Source organism: Arthroderma uncinatum (genome assembly GCF_011692745.1).
Source record: "Arthroderma uncinatum strain CBS 119779 chromosome Unknown scaffold1, whole genome shotgun sequence".
Lineage (NCBI taxonomy): Eukaryota > Fungi > Ascomycota > Eurotiomycetes > Onygenales > Arthrodermataceae > Arthroderma > Arthroderma uncinatum.
Window position 1 is genome coordinate 583288 of NW_022983863.1, and position 20836 is coordinate 604123.

The 20836-nt window shown below is 48.1% G+C and overlaps 8 protein-coding genes across 8 annotated transcripts; 4 read left to right on the forward strand and 4 right to left on the reverse strand.

Moving 5' to 3' along the window:
* Positions 1-471: 471 nt before the first annotated feature.
* On the forward strand, positions 472-1111 carry GIQ15_00180 (60S ribosomal protein L14; the record flags this gene model as incomplete). The annotated part of the gene is made up of 3 exons (XM_033547597.1): positions 472-600; positions 696-959; positions 1061-1111. 3 exons carry the CDS (start codon positions 472-474, stop codon positions 1109-1111), a joined length of 444 nt encoding a protein of 147 aa, XP_033408548.1.
* A 788-nt stretch (positions 1112-1899) lies between these two features.
* GIQ15_00181 (nascent polypeptide-associated complex subunit alpha) lies at positions 1900-2665 on the forward strand (the record flags this gene model as incomplete). The annotated part of the gene is made up of 3 exons (XM_033547598.1): positions 1900-2130; positions 2187-2245; positions 2335-2665. The coding sequence occupies 3 exons, from the start codon at positions 1900-1902 to the stop codon at positions 2663-2665; spliced, it is 621 nt and encodes a 206-aa protein (XP_033408549.1).
* A 510-nt stretch (positions 2666-3175) lies between these two features.
* Positions 3176-4081, forward strand: GIQ15_00182 (uncharacterized protein; the record flags this gene model as incomplete). The annotated part of the gene is made up of 3 exons (XM_033547599.1): positions 3176-3187; positions 3282-3677; positions 4052-4081. 3 exons carry the CDS (start codon positions 3176-3178, stop codon positions 4079-4081), a joined length of 438 nt encoding a protein of 145 aa, XP_033408550.1.
* A 2734-nt stretch (positions 4082-6815) lies between these two features.
* GIQ15_00183 (uncharacterized protein) lies at positions 6816-8399 on the reverse strand (the record flags this gene model as incomplete). The annotated part of the gene is made up of 1 exon (XM_033547600.1): positions 6816-8399. One exon carries the CDS (start codon positions 8397-8399, stop codon positions 6816-6818), a length of 1584 nt encoding a protein of 527 aa, XP_033408551.1.
* A 589-nt stretch (positions 8400-8988) lies between these two features.
* GIQ15_00184 (CAMK family protein kinase) lies at positions 8989-10559 on the reverse strand (the record flags this gene model as incomplete). Its single annotated transcript, XM_033547601.1, has 3 exons — positions 8989-9349; positions 9554-9636; positions 9693-10559. 3 exons carry the CDS (start codon positions 10557-10559, stop codon positions 8989-8991), a joined length of 1311 nt encoding a protein of 436 aa, XP_033408552.1.
* A 293-nt stretch (positions 10560-10852) lies between these two features.
* GIQ15_00185 (uncharacterized protein) lies at positions 10853-11559 on the forward strand (the record flags this gene model as incomplete). The annotated part of the gene is made up of 2 exons (XM_033547602.1): positions 10853-11309; positions 11420-11559. 2 exons carry the CDS (start codon positions 10853-10855, stop codon positions 11557-11559), a joined length of 597 nt encoding a protein of 198 aa, XP_033408553.1.
* Positions 11560-13512: 1953 nt separating this feature from the next.
* Positions 13513-17361, reverse strand: GIQ15_00186 (uncharacterized protein; the record flags this gene model as incomplete). Its single annotated transcript, XM_033547603.1, has 5 exons — positions 13513-13521; positions 13586-15023; positions 15087-15274; positions 15343-15629; positions 15903-17361. 5 exons carry the CDS (start codon positions 17359-17361, stop codon positions 13513-13515), a joined length of 3381 nt encoding a protein of 1126 aa, XP_033408554.1.
* Positions 17362-18241: 880 nt separating this feature from the next.
* Positions 18242-20184, reverse strand: GIQ15_00187 (amidophosphoribosyltransferase; the record flags this gene model as incomplete). Its single annotated transcript, XM_033547604.1, has 4 exons — positions 18242-18788; positions 18847-19854; positions 19908-19974; positions 20034-20184. The coding sequence occupies 4 exons, from the start codon at positions 20182-20184 to the stop codon at positions 18242-18244; spliced, it is 1773 nt and encodes a 590-aa protein (XP_033408555.1).
* Positions 20185-20836: the final 652 nt, after the last annotated feature.

The window sequence follows — 20836 nt, forward strand, 5'->3', positions numbered from 1 at the left end:
AATTAAATATCACGCCGACAATTGCTTGAGAATGCTCTGGCGGGAGATTCACAAAAGCCGGATCAACCGCAAATTACCACATCATAGAGAGTAGGGAGGGACTAAGAGTGTCACTTACTTATTAGTGCATCGTCAGTAGATGCAGTATCATTATGATCAACAGTCCTGCTGTGACAGTTGTAGAGACGAGGAAAAGATCGAGGAGGAGGAAAAGATTTTATGTAAGACCGCGAGGGCGCTAAACCGAAAGCGTCAAAACCCACTAAGCGGATGCTAAGCGAGGCAACTTTTGTGGGCGACGCTGGACACATTGAAATTCGCGATACCAGAGAGTGTTCAATCGACAACGACAACCCGACAACCCCATCCACCCCTATAACGCCCTTTTCGGTGGACAGTGAGCATCTCCCTTCCCGCGCGCCTGTCTGATCACCGCCGACTAACCATCCAAACCGCCAGGACGCCTTCGCCATGCCTCAAGAGATCGATGTTAAACCCTCGACATGGAAGCTTGTCGAGGTCGGCAGAGTCGTGCTGATCCGCAAAGGCCCTCATGCAGACAAGTTGGCTGCTATCTCTGAGATCGTAGACCACAAACGCGTACGTTTTTTATCGATCCCCGGTCGGCAGATTTTGCGACTCGATAGCTAGTATTGGAAAGGGCAGGATGCTAATGATTTATCTGTGTTTTATAGATCTTGGTCGACGGTCCCTCCAGCGACGAGGACAAGGTCGTCCCACGCCACTCCATCCCCCTTGCCTACGTTACCCTCACATCTCTCATGGTCGAGAAACTCCCACGAAAGGCCGGAACTGGTGCCATGAAGAAGTTGTGGGAGAAGTCTGGCATTGATGCCAAATGGGCCGAGACCGGTTACGCTAAGAAGAAGGAACAACAAGACCGACGACGCAACTTGACTGACTTCGAGCGATTCAAGGTCATGAGACTGAGAAAACAGGTTCGTTCTCTATATCATGGCATATATATTCGGAGATATATGCATGTTCTCCGGTGACAGAGTTGGGACACAATTTGCTGATATTTTCTCGACATCCATAGGCTCGCTTTGCTGTCCAAAAGTCGCTATCTAAAGTCCGCGCTGCTTCGTGAAGAGTGAAGGGTTGACGATGTTCGGAGGAATGACGTGTTGAATGGAATTCTTTTGCTCCAAGAAATGGCAAAGGTCCCCCGTTCAAGAAAGGATGTTCAACTGTAATCAGTTTCAACTTGAGGAATTGAGAGCAGATTAATCTTCAAACCACTTTATCCCGATTAGAAGGAATAATACTGGATCTCACACAGGCTTCTACTATGGTTTTACGAATTTCAGAAACAAAACAAAAGAACGTCCTTTTTATGCTGTGACTGGCTGTGGTATTGATTGTAATAAAAAAAATTCCATAAACTCGTTGCATCAAACGACTTCTTCCTTCCATCGAGCCCTTATCAGTCTCTATCATATGTCGCTATGTACCCGCCGTATGCAAGCCGGGGTAACGAGGTCAATTGGCCTAGTTATTATCTACATATTGCCTCTGTAAATAAGGACTTTAAGGATAAGGAAGAGACCTTTATATCAGTCGTTATCCCAAGTACCATCGCATACAAAGTTGGCCGTGTAGTACATGCGTTGAGATGATGTGATTTGTGTGTAGAAAAAAAACCTCGCTAACGGGATTGGGCGATGCCACACATCAAGAGGTTCCAAGCTGTAGCAACAACATAACCAAACCAGCACAACATCGCATACTCGCATCATCCTCCAGGTAAGTCCAATTTAACGCTGTTATTATTTCTTTTCCCATGCGGCTAATCCGGCTTCGAGTGGGAAAAAGACTAACGCTCGCCCTCTGCGGAATTCTAGACATTACCCGTTCATCACACATCCTCCATACAACATGGCCAACCCACGAGTAGAAGAGCTCCCCGAGGAGGACGTCAAGGCCACCATCGAGGACAGCTCCGAGTCTGAGGCCGGTGACGATGGTGCCGAAGAGCTCAACATTCCTGGCGGCTCCGGCGTCACCGTCCTCTCCCGCAACGAGAAGAAGGCCAGAAAAGCAATTGGAAAGCTTGGATTGAAGCACGTCCCTGGAATCACTCGAGTTACCCTCCGCCGACCGAAAAACGTAAGAATGGCCCTGGTCCTGCGGCTTGGATATCAATATACTGATGCGTCTCTTAGATCCTCTTCGTCATCAACCAGCCCGATGTCTACCGCTCCCCCACCAGCAACACCTGGATGTAAGATCATGCCATTGCCATACCCGCTACAGCCTGGCGGTGCTGTAAATGTTACAATTTGAACCAAAAGCTAACATATCTATTTGTAGCATCTTCGGTGAGGCTAAGATCGAGGACCTCAACTCCCAGGCCCAGGCCTCTGCTGCTCAACAACTCGCTGCCAGCGAGAGCGCCAACGCTGCCGCCGGTGAATCCGCCGGTCAAGAGCCCATAGATCTCGGAAAGGGCAAGGCTGTCGAGGCCGAGAAGAAGGAAGAGGAAGACGAAGATGACGGCGAGGAGGTCGATGACACTGGTCTGGAGGCCAAGGACATTGAACTTGTCATGGCCCAAGCGAACGTCTCAAGGAAGAAGGCTGTCAAGGCCCTCAAGGAGAACGACAACGATATTGTCAACTCTATCATGGCGCTGAGCATATAATGTCTCCGTATCATAAGCGGTGTTGGATTGACCATTATACGTGCCTGCTACGCCCGTTCGACGTGTGCGATATCAAAATGCTGTGTCCATAAAATAAGATTACAACAACTTGATGTGCAAGGCTTTTCTTCAAGTAAAGAGTACCTTCATACAACCCGGAGCTGCGTAGGACTCTACAGAAACTCTTGCACTTACCTCTATATTGATCTACATTGATAGCAGTAATTGTGTTTAACATACTTTTCATACGATCAAGTGCGCCCACGTACATCTATATCGGCAAACAGGATGTCACTCTACCCACGACCTGGCTACTTTGAGATAATAGATGATTTAAATATTAAATATATCCACGTCTATACAAGTCTATGTCAAGCGACCGAGGGCTACGTGTCATGTGACCTTCCACGTGACCAACTTTGTCAACAAGTCTGAACCTCATCGGAACCGCAGGAGAAGAAGTGAAATTGCACGTCTCGAAGAACCAGACACACCACATCCACGCTCACAATGGCAGCCACAGTACGTGATATCCCGCTTCTGCGAGATGGCTCACCCTTTCTCGGCCATTATCCTTTCCATTGGATTGATACAACGGACTGACACGCAGTAACAGCGGAGCGCTGCTCTCAAACTCGATTGGGCCAAAGTAGCCCAGAGCCTTGGGCTCCGCGGCCAAACCGCTGCCTCTCTCCAGGCCTTCAAGAAACGCAATGACGACGCTCGCCGCAAAGTCCAAGTCCTATCCGAGGCCCCCCAGACCGTCGATTTCGCCCACTACCGCAGTGTGTTGAAGAACCAGGCCATCGTTGACGAGATCGAACAACACTTCAAGTCCTTCAAGCCAGCCACCTACGATGTCAACAGACAATTGAAGGCCATCGAAGCCTTCGAGGCCCAGGCTGTCAAGAACGCCGAAGAAACCAAGGGTAAAGTCGAGATGGAATTGGAGTCGTTGTCCCAGACCTTGGACAACATCGAGTCCGCTAGACCATTCGAGGACCTCACAGTCGTATGTTCATCCCAGACCTCGTTGATTTCTCATATGGAACGATTAAACTGCCCATCCCCCCCCCCCTCGCGGTTTACTCTGTGTCTGCTCAGGCATCACGTTGGATACCCGGGGGTGTGGGGGCGGTTTTGGCCCGACGTGATATATGGCTTTGCCGCACAAAGAAATACGTTACTAATGCATATATTTCCTGATATTTAGGACGATGTTGCAGCTGCTGCCCCAGAAATCGACAGGAAGACCGCCCAATTGGTGTCCAAGGGTATCTGGATGCCACCAGGCTACAAGGTCAGTTCTTCCCATCTTATATCAAAAGCGACTTTCGCCACTACGACTATTTCGTGTAAGGTTACTGACCCGTCTACGTTAAACAGGAGAAATACGGCGACCTTGCTGTCATGTAAAGTTGCACATCGTTACCAAGTCGCTGCTACAGCCTGCACCCGCGATTTTCTATGTATTTTTGGTATTCTGTGGCTTGAAATACTTTCTTCACAGCACCCTGGCGCTAGTGAGAGGGTGTTGTCAGCTGCAGCTGTATAGAACCGAGAGTTTCAAATAGAAGCATGTTTCCTTTTATATCGCTTTCCACCAAGACGTAACCCGCCCACCTCTAAGATAACAAACATATTGTTAAACACACGACAATATTTATATTACCTTTCGGCGTTATCTTCGTCAAAGCCGTATTGTTCCTACCGTAGGTATAACGTCAGCCAATTTAGTCACCGAATGACCAGCTAGTAACAAGTCCTCCCATCCTCCCAGTCTGCACATGCAGCCACCTCGTGTATAAGGCTATTGCCCAACTATGAAGCCGATACGGAATGACGAAGAAGCACCCGCCCGTCCGTCCATCCAAGACGAGGAAATGAGGGGGATATCTGCATGATCGGGATCAAAAACGACCCAGCAGCCAGGCTCAGCCTATCCTTGTCCAGCGCAGAGCGAATGAAAACAACCACATCACCTGTTCCGGGCCTCCGGATTAGGCCCCTATCGTCAATAGACACCGTCATATAGGGAGTCTGCCTACGTCAGAATATGGAGTGGGAGTGTGTTTGATAGGTGTATCTTGCATTCTTGCCGCACTATGCACGCAGGGCCCGGACGCCAGATGCCATAGACGGTCATAATGAGTGGTTAATAATACCTCATGTTCCTGTTTCTTTTTCTATTATTTACGCCGTTCTTCAGGCCAGGGATAGATAAATTCATATACCACGTCAGGGCAGTGCTCCACACTCCATAATGTGTTTGTCTCTAGCATGTTCTATATTTGTGCTTCTGCCTATATAAAGTAGCATCTTCCTCCCTCCCCCTTGACTCTAGCCAACTAATACAACGTGTTCGCGCATGATATTCGCAGAACTATACACCCCAAGGACGCCTGATGGAACAGAGAGAGGAGATAAGATACTGGCATCCTTGGCTCTAATTGAGTGGCTTGCCGGTATAAACACGCGAGCCTCCTCCAGCGGCGTATGATATGCGATTCTCTAAGCCGAAGCTTCTAACTACACCTTCAAAACCCTACCCCCCAAACAGTGCAACATCAACCCATCTCACATTCCTCGCGCCGAAACAAAGGGAAAGGGTGGATATACATTTATTTGAAATCGTCGAGCACAGCCGTTATAACTCAGGGGACTGCCAGCTTGATAAATGGATATACCACCCCCAGAACGGCCGGCAGGCAACCGAGAGATACAACTCAGACGACGGGCCCCTATTGAGTTGCTGCCGGCCGAACTGGTCCATAAGATCTTTTTCCAGTGTCTAGAATTCAACTTCCCTCGCGCCTCAATACACATTGCCAACGCTCTATCCTCGCCGATCCTGTACACCTGGCTCATCCGTCTGGCGTTTAGTAGCTGCAACCGCTCGACGAGATCCGATAACATATATTCATCACATCACTTCCTACCTCAGCTGGACTACTTTTACTTCAATCATGTCGAGAGAGCGGAAATGCAAACCGAAATTTTGAAATGCAAGTGGTTAACAGCTTCGTTGCTGCGGAGGTGCCAGAGAGATTATGTCGAGCATGTCATCAAGGAAAAACGCTCGCAATTCCTCATCTCGCCAGAGGACCAAGATATTCTTTCAAACTTGGACCCATATTGGCAGACCATAAACAGACTCGACCCTACACCCTTGGGCAAACGTGGAAAGGGGGACTTGGTGATACGAGCCCATGACTTGGAGAATGATTCACCTTGCAAAATTGCAATCTGGTTCGGCTTTGGGGCCTTTCAGATCCGTGACCTTAGCCCTGTATTCCAAGAAATTGATATATTTCGCCTACCCAGCGCTCCTCCTTACCCGGCAGAACCATGCAGAATGCCAGATCGGCTACTCTCACCCCCTTGGACCGAAGACAAGCTAGAATTGCTCACTCTCCTTTCATCAGACGCTTATATAGATGTGGGCTGGCCACCTGACAGGTCCAAGGCGGTGTTGAGGAAAGTGATCGAGGACAGGGAACTTAATGCTTTCAAATGCTTATTACATTTGCATATCTGTGGCAAGAAACATAGATACCCGTCCCTTTGGCCCGTCAGCCATAACCATTTCAGGATAGCTGCCAGACATGCTGAGTCGGATAGGGATCCGTTTTTGCAGTTGTTGTTTGACGAACGGAAGGAGAGCATCCCTCGGGATGATAGGTCTATTGTAGCATTGATGGAAAAATACCAGAGGACGAATTTGTGAATTTTCTGGTGTATCTTAATATATGCTGCTCGTAGTAGTGGTATTTCTTTGTGGTGGAGAGTATATGGTATCTAATAAATACATCGGTGTACATATGAAGCAGGCAAGCATATCAAAGAAGTGTGAACCAGCCGTTCATGGCTAATAGGATGCTGCAATAGGTGAAAAAGTGAGGATGCAATGCCAAACTAAAAAAAAAAAAAAACGCGTATGAAAAATGCAGATCAGTATATGCAACGCCGCAGCGAACTCCAGGTATCATTGGGGAAAAACGTGAGAAATAAAGGGGGAAAGAGAAAAAAACGGGTTATCGTGAGGCATGAAAGTAGAGCAATGTAGTAGGGTAGCTAGTTGCGTAATTAGAGATTAGATGGGAATGAGCTGGCACTTTACAGAACGCAGGTGCCTGATTGGACGAAGGGTTTAAACCAAGGTAGAGAGGTCAGAGAAAAAAGAACGTCTGAGAATGTTGCCTGGAAGCTTATACTTAAGCCCGTCACCCCCAGGAAACACTTCTTCACGCGCGTCCGTCTTATCGTCGAGGACGAGCTGCACAGCCCATAATAGGGGGATAGTCTTCCAAGCCCGTTTATATTTCCTGTATGCAGCCTTCTTCGAGGAACCTAGAAAGCCAGACGCATTGAGTAGACCACAGACAAACATGCTTTGATTCGAGCTGTGAATTTTCTGATATGAAGGAAGTTCTACCATAAGATCTAGGAGCCATTGGTAAAAACCGGACTCATAATTCTCGGCGCCATGGAGTGCCCATTCCGTGATTTCCGGGTTGTCGTATGGGAGCGACTCTGCACATGCGCGGACGAGAGTCTGTAACATCTCCGGACCTTCGCTATGACGGACTGCAGTGACAAAGTGCTCTGGTGGGATTTCATAAGCCGAGTTAATGAAGGAGAGCGTGCTTCTGAATGCAAACTCTCGTGAGCGAACGCAGTATTCGTCCAACTCAAGAAGGCGTTGCACAGTTGTTGAATCGTTTTCAATGATAGCCTGGCGAACCCCTTCATGAAGCACATCTCGTGAGAATGGTTGGGTAGGTTCGGGGTCCTTCTCGGGGTGTAACAATAAGCGTAATAGCCGGAAGAAATTGAGTTTCTCACTAACAGAGCCGCCATCGGGGGTCCATGGTCGTCCGTCTATTACTTTGCTTGGAATTACAAAGACATAAGCGAAGGCCACGGGTATATCAGAAGTCTCGGGGAGTTTCGAAAGGGCATGTCTCAGGGACTGGGGAGCACCAGTAGGTTCTCTCAAGTTGAGATTGTCTAAGTAATTTTCTAGGTGTCGGTATTCCATCTCTTCCATGATTTCTTCAATATTGACACTCCCGATTTTTGCCTTATGGTAACAGTTGATTCGAAGACGTGTTAAATCAACACATTCGACGACGCAGGAGGCAATTAATTTAAATGTTGCCCAATGGCAGTTGAGTATCTGAGACTGGAGCCTTTTCTTTTCTTCAATAGGCAGAGGCCTATATCCAATGGGGCGGAATCTTTTCATTATTTCCTTCTCACTGAGGTTGAAAAGGTTTCTCGTTTGCTCGTTCATATTCCCATTCTTCATAAAACCTTCTTCATCTGGGTCCTCCCAGATCGCGAGTGTTGCTATGCAATGGTAGATCCGTGGAGTGGATACTGCTTGTGCAAGCTGTGGTAACACTTGAAGAAGGTTGACTTCTAGACACTCGAAGAATATTTGTTCTAGAATTTCCGTGGGCATGGATTGCAGGGTATTTCGCTTCGAGCTAGTTATTCTTCCATCTGCAATTCGGCTTTTGCTTCCCTGTTTGCCTGGGACTTGTTTGGTGTAGATAATATTGTCCTCTCTCTCGGCATTATCATCCGCTTGGTCAAGTTCTGAATGCGGCTCGCTCCTCCTGACTGCTGGACTCGCATCATTGCGTTTTCTCTTCTTGCCACGGACCTTTACCGGCGTCAATGTATGGTCGATGGGGCCCTCTAAGGAAGAACTAGCCAATGGAGCCATATAGGCGACTAAGATTTGAACAAACAAAGGGAAAACCAGCGAGTTCTAACTCGCGTTGCCACAGGCTAAACAGCCAGGGGTAGCCAGTGCGTTAAAGAAGGTCCTTGAAAAATCAGAGTTTAATGTCTTTCATGGTCGCCAACAGGTATTCCTCCGTTCTGGTAAGATTGCGTGTGAGCGCGTGGCCGGGTATCACTAGAGGCAAAGGAACTTCTGAATACTTCCAAATATCCTCAGTTGATTCTCACTTGCGCATCGCTTTCTTTTTGAGCAAAAGTTAGTAAATTTTTGAGTTCGTATCACGTGATAAACATCATACCTTACCTAATCAGCTGTATTTGAATTCCAATTGGACCTTGAGGTTGAAGGTTGGAAGGGCGTAGGAGCAGCAGATTCGAAGATGAATCTTTCTGAAGGAAACAGGGTTCTGGATACTTGGAATCAGCCTCTTCCTAATCTGATAAGATATTCTTTTCATCCTACATGGCGAGTAGACAAAGGCTTACCGTTCTGCTCAAGGAGATATACGAATGAACCTCACTACATGGGTTGCTGGCCATATGGCTGCTGAGTTTGATGGTGAGGCTCATCAACACTTAAGCACAAGACGTTTCTCCGTATTCTTCTTTGTTTTCGTTGGTTTGTTAAGCGTGGCATATAAGGCAGAAGCGGAAATTCGGCGTTGAGGATCGAGGGCCAACATTTCCCGAAGGGCAGACATTCGTCGAGGGAGCTTTTTCCGTAGGGTATCGATCTGGTCCCACCAAGTCATGAACTTCTTTCGCACTTTACTGTCCTCCATGAGCCTCCGAATGGGCCAGCCGTTGGATGGTAGTTGTATATGTCTGAGAACAAAAAGCATAGTGACGCCAAAGGCCCAGATGTCACTGGGCTTTCCTCGTTGCCTCACGAGCAATTCGGGTGGGGTATAAGAGGGTGATCCGCCGTCACTGTAACGATGTTCAAACGTAGAGAGACCAAAATCGCAGAGCACAGCTCCACGCCTATTATCTCCAAGTATAATATTATTAGGTTTTATATCGTGATGTATAATACCCTTTTCATGGATATATTCCAGAGCACTACTAATGTCTATCCAAATCCGGGATTGCATCTCCTCCTTGATAATCGAGAATTTATCAGTATCGACATACTGGGAAAGGTCCAGCCCTTCTATATATTCAAGAAATAAGGTCAGGTCAGGAGCACGGAAATCGAGAAGCTGCACTATGTTACGCTAGACGAGGAGGTTAGCAGGATATATCAATAAATGTAAGGGGTGGTAGGACATACATGTTTCAGAGCCTGGAGCACTTTCCTCTCATTCTCCCACATATAAACGGCGTCTTCTATGTCTGGCTTCCTGCACACCTTGGCGGCAACAACACGCCCAAAGCGCTGAAGCTTGAAGACGCATGTTAATCTGGTCTCAGCAACAAGGTCTAGCTTAGGAGAGCTTGCCTTGCACGATATTACCTTCGACGGAGCTACCTCCGATTTGATTCGTTTGTCGCTGTGAAGGACATCTGCGGTGTCTTTGCTGGCTCCCTTCTTTCGTCTAAGGGACTTCGGCGTTCTAGGGATTGCCGGGCCACTTAGTAGTTCGCAAACACCAGCCGGGACAGCAGAGTGGGTATTCGAAGAGCTACTGGGAAGGACTTTCAACAGAAACTCGAGACCAGCTCCAAGAGTTAGATGCATAAGACCAGGACAAATCCGCAGTCGATCCCCGGGCAGAATCTCATAGTCCTCGCCGTTGACGACATTCTTGGCAGTAAATCGAGATGTCGACGAATTACGGAGAAGTATTGCATCGTCTTCATCATCAGGTATCGCGATAAGTAGGCAATGCCGAATATTAACCCAACACTCATCAATTGTGGTCTGGAGCTGTATTTGGCACGACTTGTCGCTCCCCAGGACAAAGTAGGGATTATCTAGATTTTCGTATAGACGGAAGGCGAGCGTTTTCCCCCTGTTTTTCTCACAGGAGGGTAAGAATTCTGTAGGCAACCCAGCCAGTGGGATTGTGCCAACATTATCTCGATTCCCAGGGAGATTCAGAGACTCCAAGGCAGAAGTTGAAATGGGGAGTAGAAGAACGCGTGTGTGGTACTCGTCTGACTTGATCGTTTCAGGCTCGGGGGAAGGATATGCCATGACTGTAATATTATCTTTTTCTTTAAAACAATTATCCGTACTATATATATTCTAACGCTTCATCATTGTAAAAATAGTTGTAGAATTGCATTGTCCTTATAAAGTGTCGCTGTTTAGACTGGGGAGAAAATGTTCGTTTTTCACGCTCTTTTTGTGGTTCAAGCGCGACGCGGGGACAGATCACGTGACTACTTCGTGTCAAAGATGACTTCTCCTTTAGCAAACCTGAAGGAAGAGAATCAACAACATCGGCGGCTGTTATACATTATCCGTTGACTCACGCTCGCGACACCATGTTGGCCCAAAGACCGCTGACGCCGCCGTACACGGCCTCGCGGGACCCGGAACCGACGCAATACAATATTCCGCGAGAAGACGACACGCTCTTAGCAGAACTTTCCGGACGCTGCAACACACAGCTCCAGAGCAGCCTGTCGAAATCATCATTTCAACGCATCGCGAACGAGGTCGTTTCAAAGACCGTTAGTTCTGGCTCGGCTCAGGACACCAGAGATCTCGAACCTCGCATCCATTTTACTGTTTCCAAGACGGTCCAGCAGCTTTCACAACAAGCTACCACCACCGTCAACGGGATATATTTCGAGCTTACAAAGCTCCTACCGCCACGACTACAACCATTTCTCCTCAACTTCATAGGCAAGGAAGCTAGTGAAGAAGACCGATATACTTTTATAATAAATGTGCTCCCGTGGGTATTAAAGAAGCTACGAAAGCCCCCGCCTCGATCCGGTACGTGATAAACTACATCGATTCTTGTTTATTTTAATATATACCCTTGGGCATCTAGCGTCACTTTAACAACCTCAAATGGGAAATAACGGCATGCTAACGTGGAACAGGGGCGCGAAAGGGTGGTTTACCAAGACGAAGCCAGCGAATAGCCAATAAACAACGACAAAAGAAGTCCGGCACCGGACGAGTGGATAAGGCGGCGGCTATGGCGAACAAGATTAAAAAGAGGCAACAGAGGGGGAAATAGATATAAGGTCGGACCCAAGAAATTCGCTTATTGCGAAGGAATGGGTCGCTGAATATCTATAATTCTTATTTTTTCTGAGACTGGCAAAAGGCGAGAATCCGTCTCTCTGGCATGTATTTGCCAAGGGTACGCCGGCCAGGAAACACACCAACCCCAACGAATGGGTGTTGGTCTACCGTGGGCTCCTGGGGGATCTATCTGTCGGAGTGGTGCACCACAGATGCAACTTCGCACCACGTCTATCGTCCTGTGTTTACACAGTTCGCGGACAGGGGTGCTCAAACATAGCCAAGTTGCTAATGTTTAGCAGACTTCATATCCGTCAAGGAAGGGAATGGCTTCCAGTTGACGTTGCGAGAGAAAGGAAACGATGGCTAGTAGTTTCTTTATGGATAGTAACCCTTGGCTTACCCAAGGAGTTCTTGAACCATGATACTACAAGGCCTCAGCTCCTCGATCTCTTGACTCTTGACTCTCGTCTGTCTTAAACAAGCGGGATTTGATTTGATGGTGGATTTGCAGGGCATTGGGCCTTTATTTGACGCCTCGTGAGGAGTTGCAACCTGCTTTTAAACATTTGTTCTTGTATATTTTTTTGGGAGCCATAGCTCCGCGTTGATTTTGTGTGCTCCTTTATCGGAAAAGGATATACGGCGAATTTGACAAGGCTGCTCACATACGTGACCGTCTGAGTTAGTTCGTTCGTTCGTTCGTCTTGCCGTTAAGAGGGTTTTTTTTGGGGGTTGCTGCGTTGCATTGATAGCGTTTTGAAGATTCTAACACATGGAAGCAGAAATACATTGGAGTTTATTACGATAGCGACCCTATACCGGTGTTCAAATGCCGGCCGTAACTCGAGGCGACACGAAGTTTTCGCTTTGATGCCATGACGCTGGTGACGCTGGGCTGATGTCAGCGTTCGTTAAGATAACCTTATCTCCACGTGGTGGGTTCAACATGACGTCACTAGCAGTTGCAAGCATCAGAAAAGTTCATCATCCTGCAGCATTGGGAGGGATAAATCCCTGAATTGCCTGTTTCCCATCTCGATACCTTGGAGGTTTTCTACGTCACAGAGGCGTAAATCCTAGTTCTATAACGGGTCTGTCCTATCGAACGCCATGACGGCCCCCCTTAACAGCATACCCCGAGGAACAGGATGGAAGCGGCTCACCCTTCACGATGGATATATAAACTACCTGCATTCCTCGCTGTATCGATAGAATTTCTCCATCAACAATCAATCAACTTCAAACATCTACTTTCCTAAGAGAAACAAGAATCCTCTACCACACCACACATACTACATAACTAGAGAACCGTACCTTGTGCCGAACAGCCGTCCAAACTTCCCGAGAACCGAACCCAGTTTCCATACCAAACACATCTACCAAACACACACACACAACCCAATTTCTATCCGCAACCATGGGTGCCGTCGTATCATGTGTAAGTTGATAATCTTTGGTATGAAATCTTTGGTTTGCAGAGCCATGGCTAACATAGATTTTAAATAGATTGTTGGCGCCTTCCACGCAATTGGTCGAGCTCTCATGACCGTCGTTAATGCCATTGCTGGCGTTGTAATGGCGATCGTCAACGGAGTTGTCTCAGTTCTCCGAGCCATAATTTCCTTCTTGACTTGCGGCTGGTGTTCAAGCCGAAGATCGAGAGTCGGCGGCCACCACGGTGGTGGTTTGAAATCTCACCGCCATGGTCACCACACTAAACGGCCAATGATGAGTTCCGTCTAAAGATAAATTCTGGGGTGGGCTCAAAGGATTTGAAGAGGCGGCGTCGTCTGGGCGAGACATATTCCGAGATTTCTTAATTTTTTGTTGATATTACTGAAAGATGTGCGAACCTGACCACGATACCCCGCGGTTGTTTCTGATGGCTTAATGAAAGTGGACTCTCCTTTTGTTGCGTATTTCTTTTAATGATGTATTATATTCAGGACGACTGCAATGTCAATTCAGTATTTCAACTTCCAATACATTCACATATTACCTAAAATTTTCTGTACCCCGCCTATCTTCCCAAACAAAGATGGCTGGTACCCAGTCTCTACAACCCCCTGACACATGTTCCATGCCCCCTCGCCATCTTCCCCTTTCCCTTGACCCTTCTGGATCGGATAATCCAATCGTGGCGGGATCTTGGTCTGGATAAAGGTTCTATCTTCACAGACAGCTTTAAGATTGCTCAGGTTCCTGAGTCCTTCAGCGCCGCCGAACCTCCCATATCCGCTATCTTTCACGCCGCCAAATGGTAGCCCAACAGCGTAGAATGTGCCAAAGTCGTTCACTGCAACCATACCTGCGTCTAGACGGGAAACACATTTTTCCACGTCCGTCCGATTGTGACCGAAAACACTGGCACCAAGGGCATACTTACTGGAATTTGCTATGGAGATTGCTTCGTCTACTGTTCTGGCGCGCATCATCACGAAAACAGGCGCGAATAACTCGGTATGCGCGATCTTCATCTCAGGGGTTACGTCGACTAGGAGTGTTGGCGTGAAGTAGTGGCCGTGGGGATAATCAGGATGGTCGTAACGTTTACCTCCACAAATTAACCTAGCTCCATCCTGCACAGCTTCTGATACCAAGCTTTCTAGGCGCGCGAAGGATCTGGTAGATATCTGAGCACCGACATCCGGGGCATGAGGAAGTTTCTGAGTTTTTGGGTCACCTCTCCCGTCAAGGAGCGCAGACCCAAGGCGAAGGGCTTTGATACGTGGTGTGACTATTTCAAGTAGATCGTCGTATACTTTAGGCAGGGCAATAATCCTCTCCGTTCCTATACAGTTCTGACCAGCGGATTGGAACACTGCTCTCATCATAATAGATGCAATGCTTGGGAGGTCCTTTTTAGTCTTGAGGTCGTCAAGAATAATTGCGGGATCTTTCCCACCAAGCTCCACGGTGACAGGAATCAGGGCCTTTGCAGCTGACTTGCAAACTTCATGGGCAACAGGTTTTGATCCAATAAAAATCAGATGGCGTAACAAGGGATGCGAGGTCATCGCATCTGCGTGCTGAGGTAGACAGATGACGGTCTGAACAAGATCTTTCGGGTGGCCACAACTGACAATTGCACGTTGGATAATATCACAGAGGAAGATAGAGGACCATGCCGTGTGCTCGGATGGTTTCACAATGACGGCGTTTCCAGCGAATATCGCACTGATAACTGGAGATATCAGATTATGGAAGGGGTAGTTCCACGACACGCAAGCTCCGACCACACCAAGCGGCTCATATCGAACAGTGTTCTTCTTGTACATCATGAGTAGATTTGTCGGCCGATGGTCCGTCTGTAGTGACTTTTCACCATGTTTGATTGTCCATGTCAACTTATCAGCCGTCACCATTATATCTCCAAAGCAGGCGTCGACCTTTGTTTTGCCGGAATCAAGGCAGCAGGCGGTTGCGATTTCATCTTGATGCTCGAGGATATACCTTATCAAGTAGCTTATCAGTATACGTTCTGGCAGTTCTCTTCATCAGGCGTAATCGTCTTACTTCAAGAGTGTTCTCAGAACCTTTCTCCTTTCTGCAAAGCTCGTTCCCCTCCATTGTGAATATGCAACTGAGGCACGCTCGAATGCGCTATCGATATCTTTGGGCGTTGCTGGTTTTATGCCGTTCTCATCACCAAGCAGGCGGCCGTCGGCGGGACAATAGCTTAATATCTTCTTGTCATTGAATCTCTATGTAGCAGAAGGGAGCTGTTAGTAGATGCTGGATAGAGCTGAGCCTGGGCCGAAAGACAGCTTACCCCTGTTGTCCCCTGAGACTCCAAAATCTCCCTAGAGTCTTTGCTGATATTTTCCCATGCGACACCCTCCCATTCCGGGTTCAACTCCTTCGGCAAAGGTACGTTAAACGTAACTGGTTGTTCATCTTGTGCGAAAGTATACGAAAGGAGGAGCTTCAGCGCAAAGAGCGAGGGGATGATTAAGGCGAGAGGGGTGAGCAATTGTGCAAAGTTGCCATTCAATGCCTCCTTATATATTTCCTGAAGGTATTCCATCCTCTTAAGCGGCCCTGGAGGCGTGTAGGACGCTGCGGAAGATATATTGAAAGACGCACGAGATTATTTCCTGGGGCAACTTGAAGCTATTCCCAGTCGCCAAGCCATCTGCAAAGTGGAAAAGGGTGAACATATTTAAACTACGCCTCCATAGATCGGGCATCAGTATAGAAGTTCTATTGCAATATCTCCAGCGATCTATATGAAATTAAAACCAAGTCGATATTTCGGTTATATTATACCCTCGACCTAGAGGACACCTTTTTGTGGTGAAGCGGCTTTCCTCTAAAGGCTCTCTGGCGTACCCTTGCTTTCGTCTTCCAACATATCGCCTCCAGGTTTCCTTACCTTGAAGCCGAGTTTTGTCTGCTTCAATGGCCCGCCTTTCCTCTTCCCAGTTCGCTTTACGAGGTGGTCGATGATACATCCGTCTCCCCAGCCTTCACTGTTCTCGCTGGTGATGGCCCTACACCGAGGACAAGCCTTACCGTGCCGTATAAACAGCTGGTGCAGCGAGTATTTCAGATGATCGGGGATTCTCACCTCGAGGTGGCTAAAAGCAGTGATCTCGTTGACCCTATCCGGCGGAACCCATCCAAGCCACTTGCTGAGGCGGAATACATGCGTGTCGACAGCGAAACAGGGCCGTTGTAGGCAGAATAAGATCACACATGCTGCAGTCTTGACGCCGATGCCAGGGAACTTGACAAACTCCAGCATCGCCTCGTTCTTGGACAGGGAATGTAGATGGTTGAGGGAGAGTACATGTTCGTTTGCTAGGGCGATTTCATTCTCCTTTTGCTGCTCTGTTTCGTTGGATGAACCAGGAGCTCGCGCGAGATCCAACCCCTTTCCCTCTTTCGATTCAATCAATGCATCCCTCCGAGCTTTATTCTCGTTATATACCATTTCAAGAATCTGCTTGATATACTTGCTCTTAGCCACTCCGAGACCACCGCATTTCATCGCTTCGTAGATCTCTTCTGCCGAAGCCTCGCGGACCTTGTTCCAGTCGACGCTTCCTTTCCCAATACCTTCGTTGAGGATGCCGAATCTGCGCACCAGGCCCTGAAACGCCATGGCTGAATTGTTGCCAGTGGTAGCACCGCTAAGAAGCGTTCGTATCAGTGCGTCGAGGATACTGGGTACTTCCCCGCAGCCTGATACTGTCAATGAAGGTGCTGGTATTGCTTTCGGGGCTATGACCTCGCCGTGAACTGAGGATAGGAGCTTGTTGACCTCCTCGCATTCTTCGGCCGTAGGATGCTGCCATTCTGGGAACGGACTAATGCCAGGCGTCAGGCCGTATGGGTTTTTAGGCACACGCTTCTGGCGAGGCTTCGATATAGTCGTTTGATCTGTAGGTAGTAGGCTGCTTCTATCTAACTGTGATACTTCAAGCACCGGACGGGCAGCAAAGTTCTGCGTTGAAGTCGCTAAATCGGCATCGAGTATCTGGATTCTACCGAGATTATGTGGTAGCTCATTAATATCAGGAAGCGATAGGTTGGCGGCTTTCCTGCGAGACGATCTTGCTTTTGTTTCTGTCTTCCCCTTGGCTTTCTTTGCGGGAGAGGGGGCAGGAATATTTGCCGTGGCTCGTCTCTTCGGCCTGGCTATATGTTCAGGGTCAAGGGAAGGCCGTGAACCATCTATATATGGACTGCGATGATGTGAAGGTGCTGCGAGATTGCCAGTCTCTGTCGTGATTATATCATAGCTATCATGGGCTAGGAAAGCCAGCTTGCCCTTGCTCTTTGCCATGGTGACTGGAAGAGGCGGCTTAAGTATCTTTCTGTTAGGGAGAGATGGCTAAGCGGATAACTGGCTTGGATAGTAAGTAGATGATTCAGGTGCAGATGGATTTCTGTTTGTTTCTCGTTTTCTTTACCCTGTGTGTTTTTTCAGCGGAAATATCCGACTGGGAATGATATGAAAGTTGAAAGAAGCAGTTTATCCTAGAAAGGCAAACGATAATGACAGGTAGTTTGCAAAGAAAGAACTGCAGCTGGCAACATACGGGTACTCTGCCCATTAAATATAGGATTCAGATAGAGTGAACAAGGGTATATACCATTCCCTTTATCCAGAGTGATGGAGATGGTCAAACAAACCTAAATGCTGGCATATCCAAATCCATGATGCAACCATATATTCCGCCACTTATTGTTTAACTTCACTGATCCATGGTTCAACAAGTTCACACATTATGCTTAAAGGCAAGTAAGCTTACGGGACAACGAATATTTTTTCTAACCATGATAATGAAATTTATCCTTTTTTAGCTATCTAATGGCTGTGCTGGTGGATATTGGTAACAGGGCATGCATAACAGGGACATAATACACTATCCCTTCTAAATGGAGTGTAGAGACAAAGGACGCCTGGGAGGCAGAGATGGTTTGTGGGGGTATGTGCTTTGTATTTTTATTCTGTCCCCTTTTATCCCCTATCCGCCTGCAAATTCGATGCAATGTGCAATGTTGCTGCTTAAGGGCCTGGGGTTCAGGGGCAAGGTCAGGGTAAGGGAGCGTGGTAACCTCGCGGTATTTATGTGTCTTCAGGGTCATTCAACGTTCAAATCATAGATCTAGTAAGAGGAAAAAGGAAAAAAGCCAAGTAGAATGGTCCAATCCAGCGTAGCTCAATAATCGCCAAGGTTATGGATGCTAATGTCCATCCTATCCTTGACATGGGGCGTAGCGTCTCCCGCATCATGGCGGTTGTTGTTATTCGCTTGCGCCGGCGAAGACGAATTGGCGGCACCGGGGTTGGGGACGTCCACCGGCCTGACTGTCTGGGTAACGAGCGGCTTACCGTTCTCATCCAGGCCTACTTTACTCGAAGCTAGGAGCAGATTCTCCTGGCTAACGGCCCCGTTCAGCACGGCGGTTCTTGCACTCTCAACTCTCTTAATCTTTCTGCCTTCACCGCGAATTTTCTCCAAGTGCTCAAAGTACGTGGCTGAGACGGGAGTGGTGTATGTGCCATTAAAAACACCAACTTCGAAATTCACGGGCTCTGAATGGCCGCTTTCAGTGCATATTTCAGCACAGGAAGCCTTAAGATCATCGAGGGTTTGGTAGATGACTGCGTCCGCACCGATGTAGGCGGTGATGGCCTTGAGGTCACGATCATGAGCGACGAGTTCTTGTGGAGAGGCTAGATCGATGCCGTAGATGTGGGGGTGTCTATACTGAGTTAGTGATGCATTACTATGGGCGTAAAAGAAACGATGAAGGAACGTACGATATCTCGGGAGCACAGCTAGCGAGTAAGACACTTTTTGCCCCGGCGTCTCTCGCCATCATGACGATTTCTCTACTTGTCGTGCCACGGACGATACTATCATCGACTAGCAGGACATTTCGGCCCTTGAATTCGGATGCCATGGCGTTCAACTTCCTTCGTACTCCCTTTTGTCGCGCTTTCTGCTCTGGCATGATGAAAGTGCGGAACACATATCGGTTCTTCACGAAACCTTGTGAGTATGGTTTATCCAAGAATCGCGCGAGGGCGGCTGCGGAAGTGTTCGAGGTTTCAGGCACAGGTATCACGACATCAATGCCCTTGATGACCTCTGGGCCAAGAGTGTCGACGATTCGTTTGGCCAACTTTTCACCCATGCGCTGCCGGGCGCGGTAGACGCTGATTCCATCAATGACAGAGTCCGGGCGGGCAAAGTATACATATTCAAAGATATCAGGCGTATAGTTTAGCTTTGGGTGGACCTGGCGGAACACTGGTTCATGGCCCTTTTGAATAATCACAGCCTCACCCGGCATGATATCACGGTGGTTAGTGAAGCCTAGCTGGTCAAGAGCCACGGACTCGGAGGCCATCATGTAGTCCATACCCGGACCGCTGCGAGAAGGCCGCGAGCCGAGGATCAGTGGCCGGATACCGTACGAGTCACGGAAGCCGAGCACACCGAATCCAGCCAACATGGCAGTGCACGCCCACCCTCCCTCAAGACGTTCGTACATCCTGCTGAGGGCGGCGAAGATATCCTCCACATTAACACGCGCTTTCTTGGTCTCGTTTAGCTCGTTGGCAAAGACATTGAGCATCAGCTCACTGTCACTGTCTGTGTTGATGTGTCGGTGTGCTTCGTAGTCGAGAAAATGCTTTAGTTCTGGGGCGTTGATCAAGTTCCCGTTGTGCGCGAGTGTGATGCCGTAGGGGCTGTTCACGTAGAAAGGCTGGGCTTCGGCGTTGGCACTCGATCCCGCCGTAGGGTATCGAAGATGGGCAGTTCTGCGTACGGGTTAGAAATCGATTTTCAGCTCATCTAATGCGAGGGAACGTACCCCATAAATCCAGGCAAGTCTGCAACCCGCTGACCATCCTGGAAGACTTTGCCGCACATTCCATTGCCTGTGACGACGGCGACTTAGAAAACGGGCTATAAAGGTAAGATATATGGAAGAACTCACCCTTGCACTGGAAGATACGGCCAGCAGACGCGCAAGTGGCGATGCCACAGGCGTCCTGACCGCGATGCTGGAGCAGGTACAGAGCTTCATGGAGGTCGACGCTGGCGGCCTCGCTCGTGTTGGCGAGGATGAGGGCTAAGATACCGCACATCTTGCTATATCCACCAGTTAGCAGAGTATATATATAGAGATGTTCATGCTGAGAAGTTGTGATAGTCGGCGCATTCAGATATATTTGGATTTATCCACAGATGATTTTTCAGTAGTCTAACATCCTTTTCCATTTTGATTCATCCTGCAATAAAGAGAGAGGGAGAGCGTGTGCTGAAAGAGATGTCCATACCTGGTTGATTACCGCGATCCTAGGAGTAAGAGATAGAGTCGTGTAGTGGCAACTGGCACTCCTATGATGGCAAACTCATTGTGGGATAAGCAGCGCAGACAGGATCAAGCGGGCAGAGCAGATATAGTGCCCTGAGCCAAGCGAGTTCACAATGGCTGTGAATGTGAAGTTGGAGTTGAAGTTCATCCTGAAGTGAGAATTTTTTTTATTGAAGACTAAAAAAAAAAAGAGAGATAAAAGACTAAAAAAAGAGGAGGGGGATGGAGTGTATTTTAGTATTGACGGTACAGCCGTTGGTATTCTATCAACCAGTAGGAAGAGGGCAAAGGCTAGGGCATGTCCAGTTTTGGTGTTAGGGCACGAGATGTGACAGTACAATACGCGGTTAGAGGTGGGTAATTTAACATCGACAGCAAAACATCAAGACGAAGAACAACAAGATGATGAAGATGAATAAGAT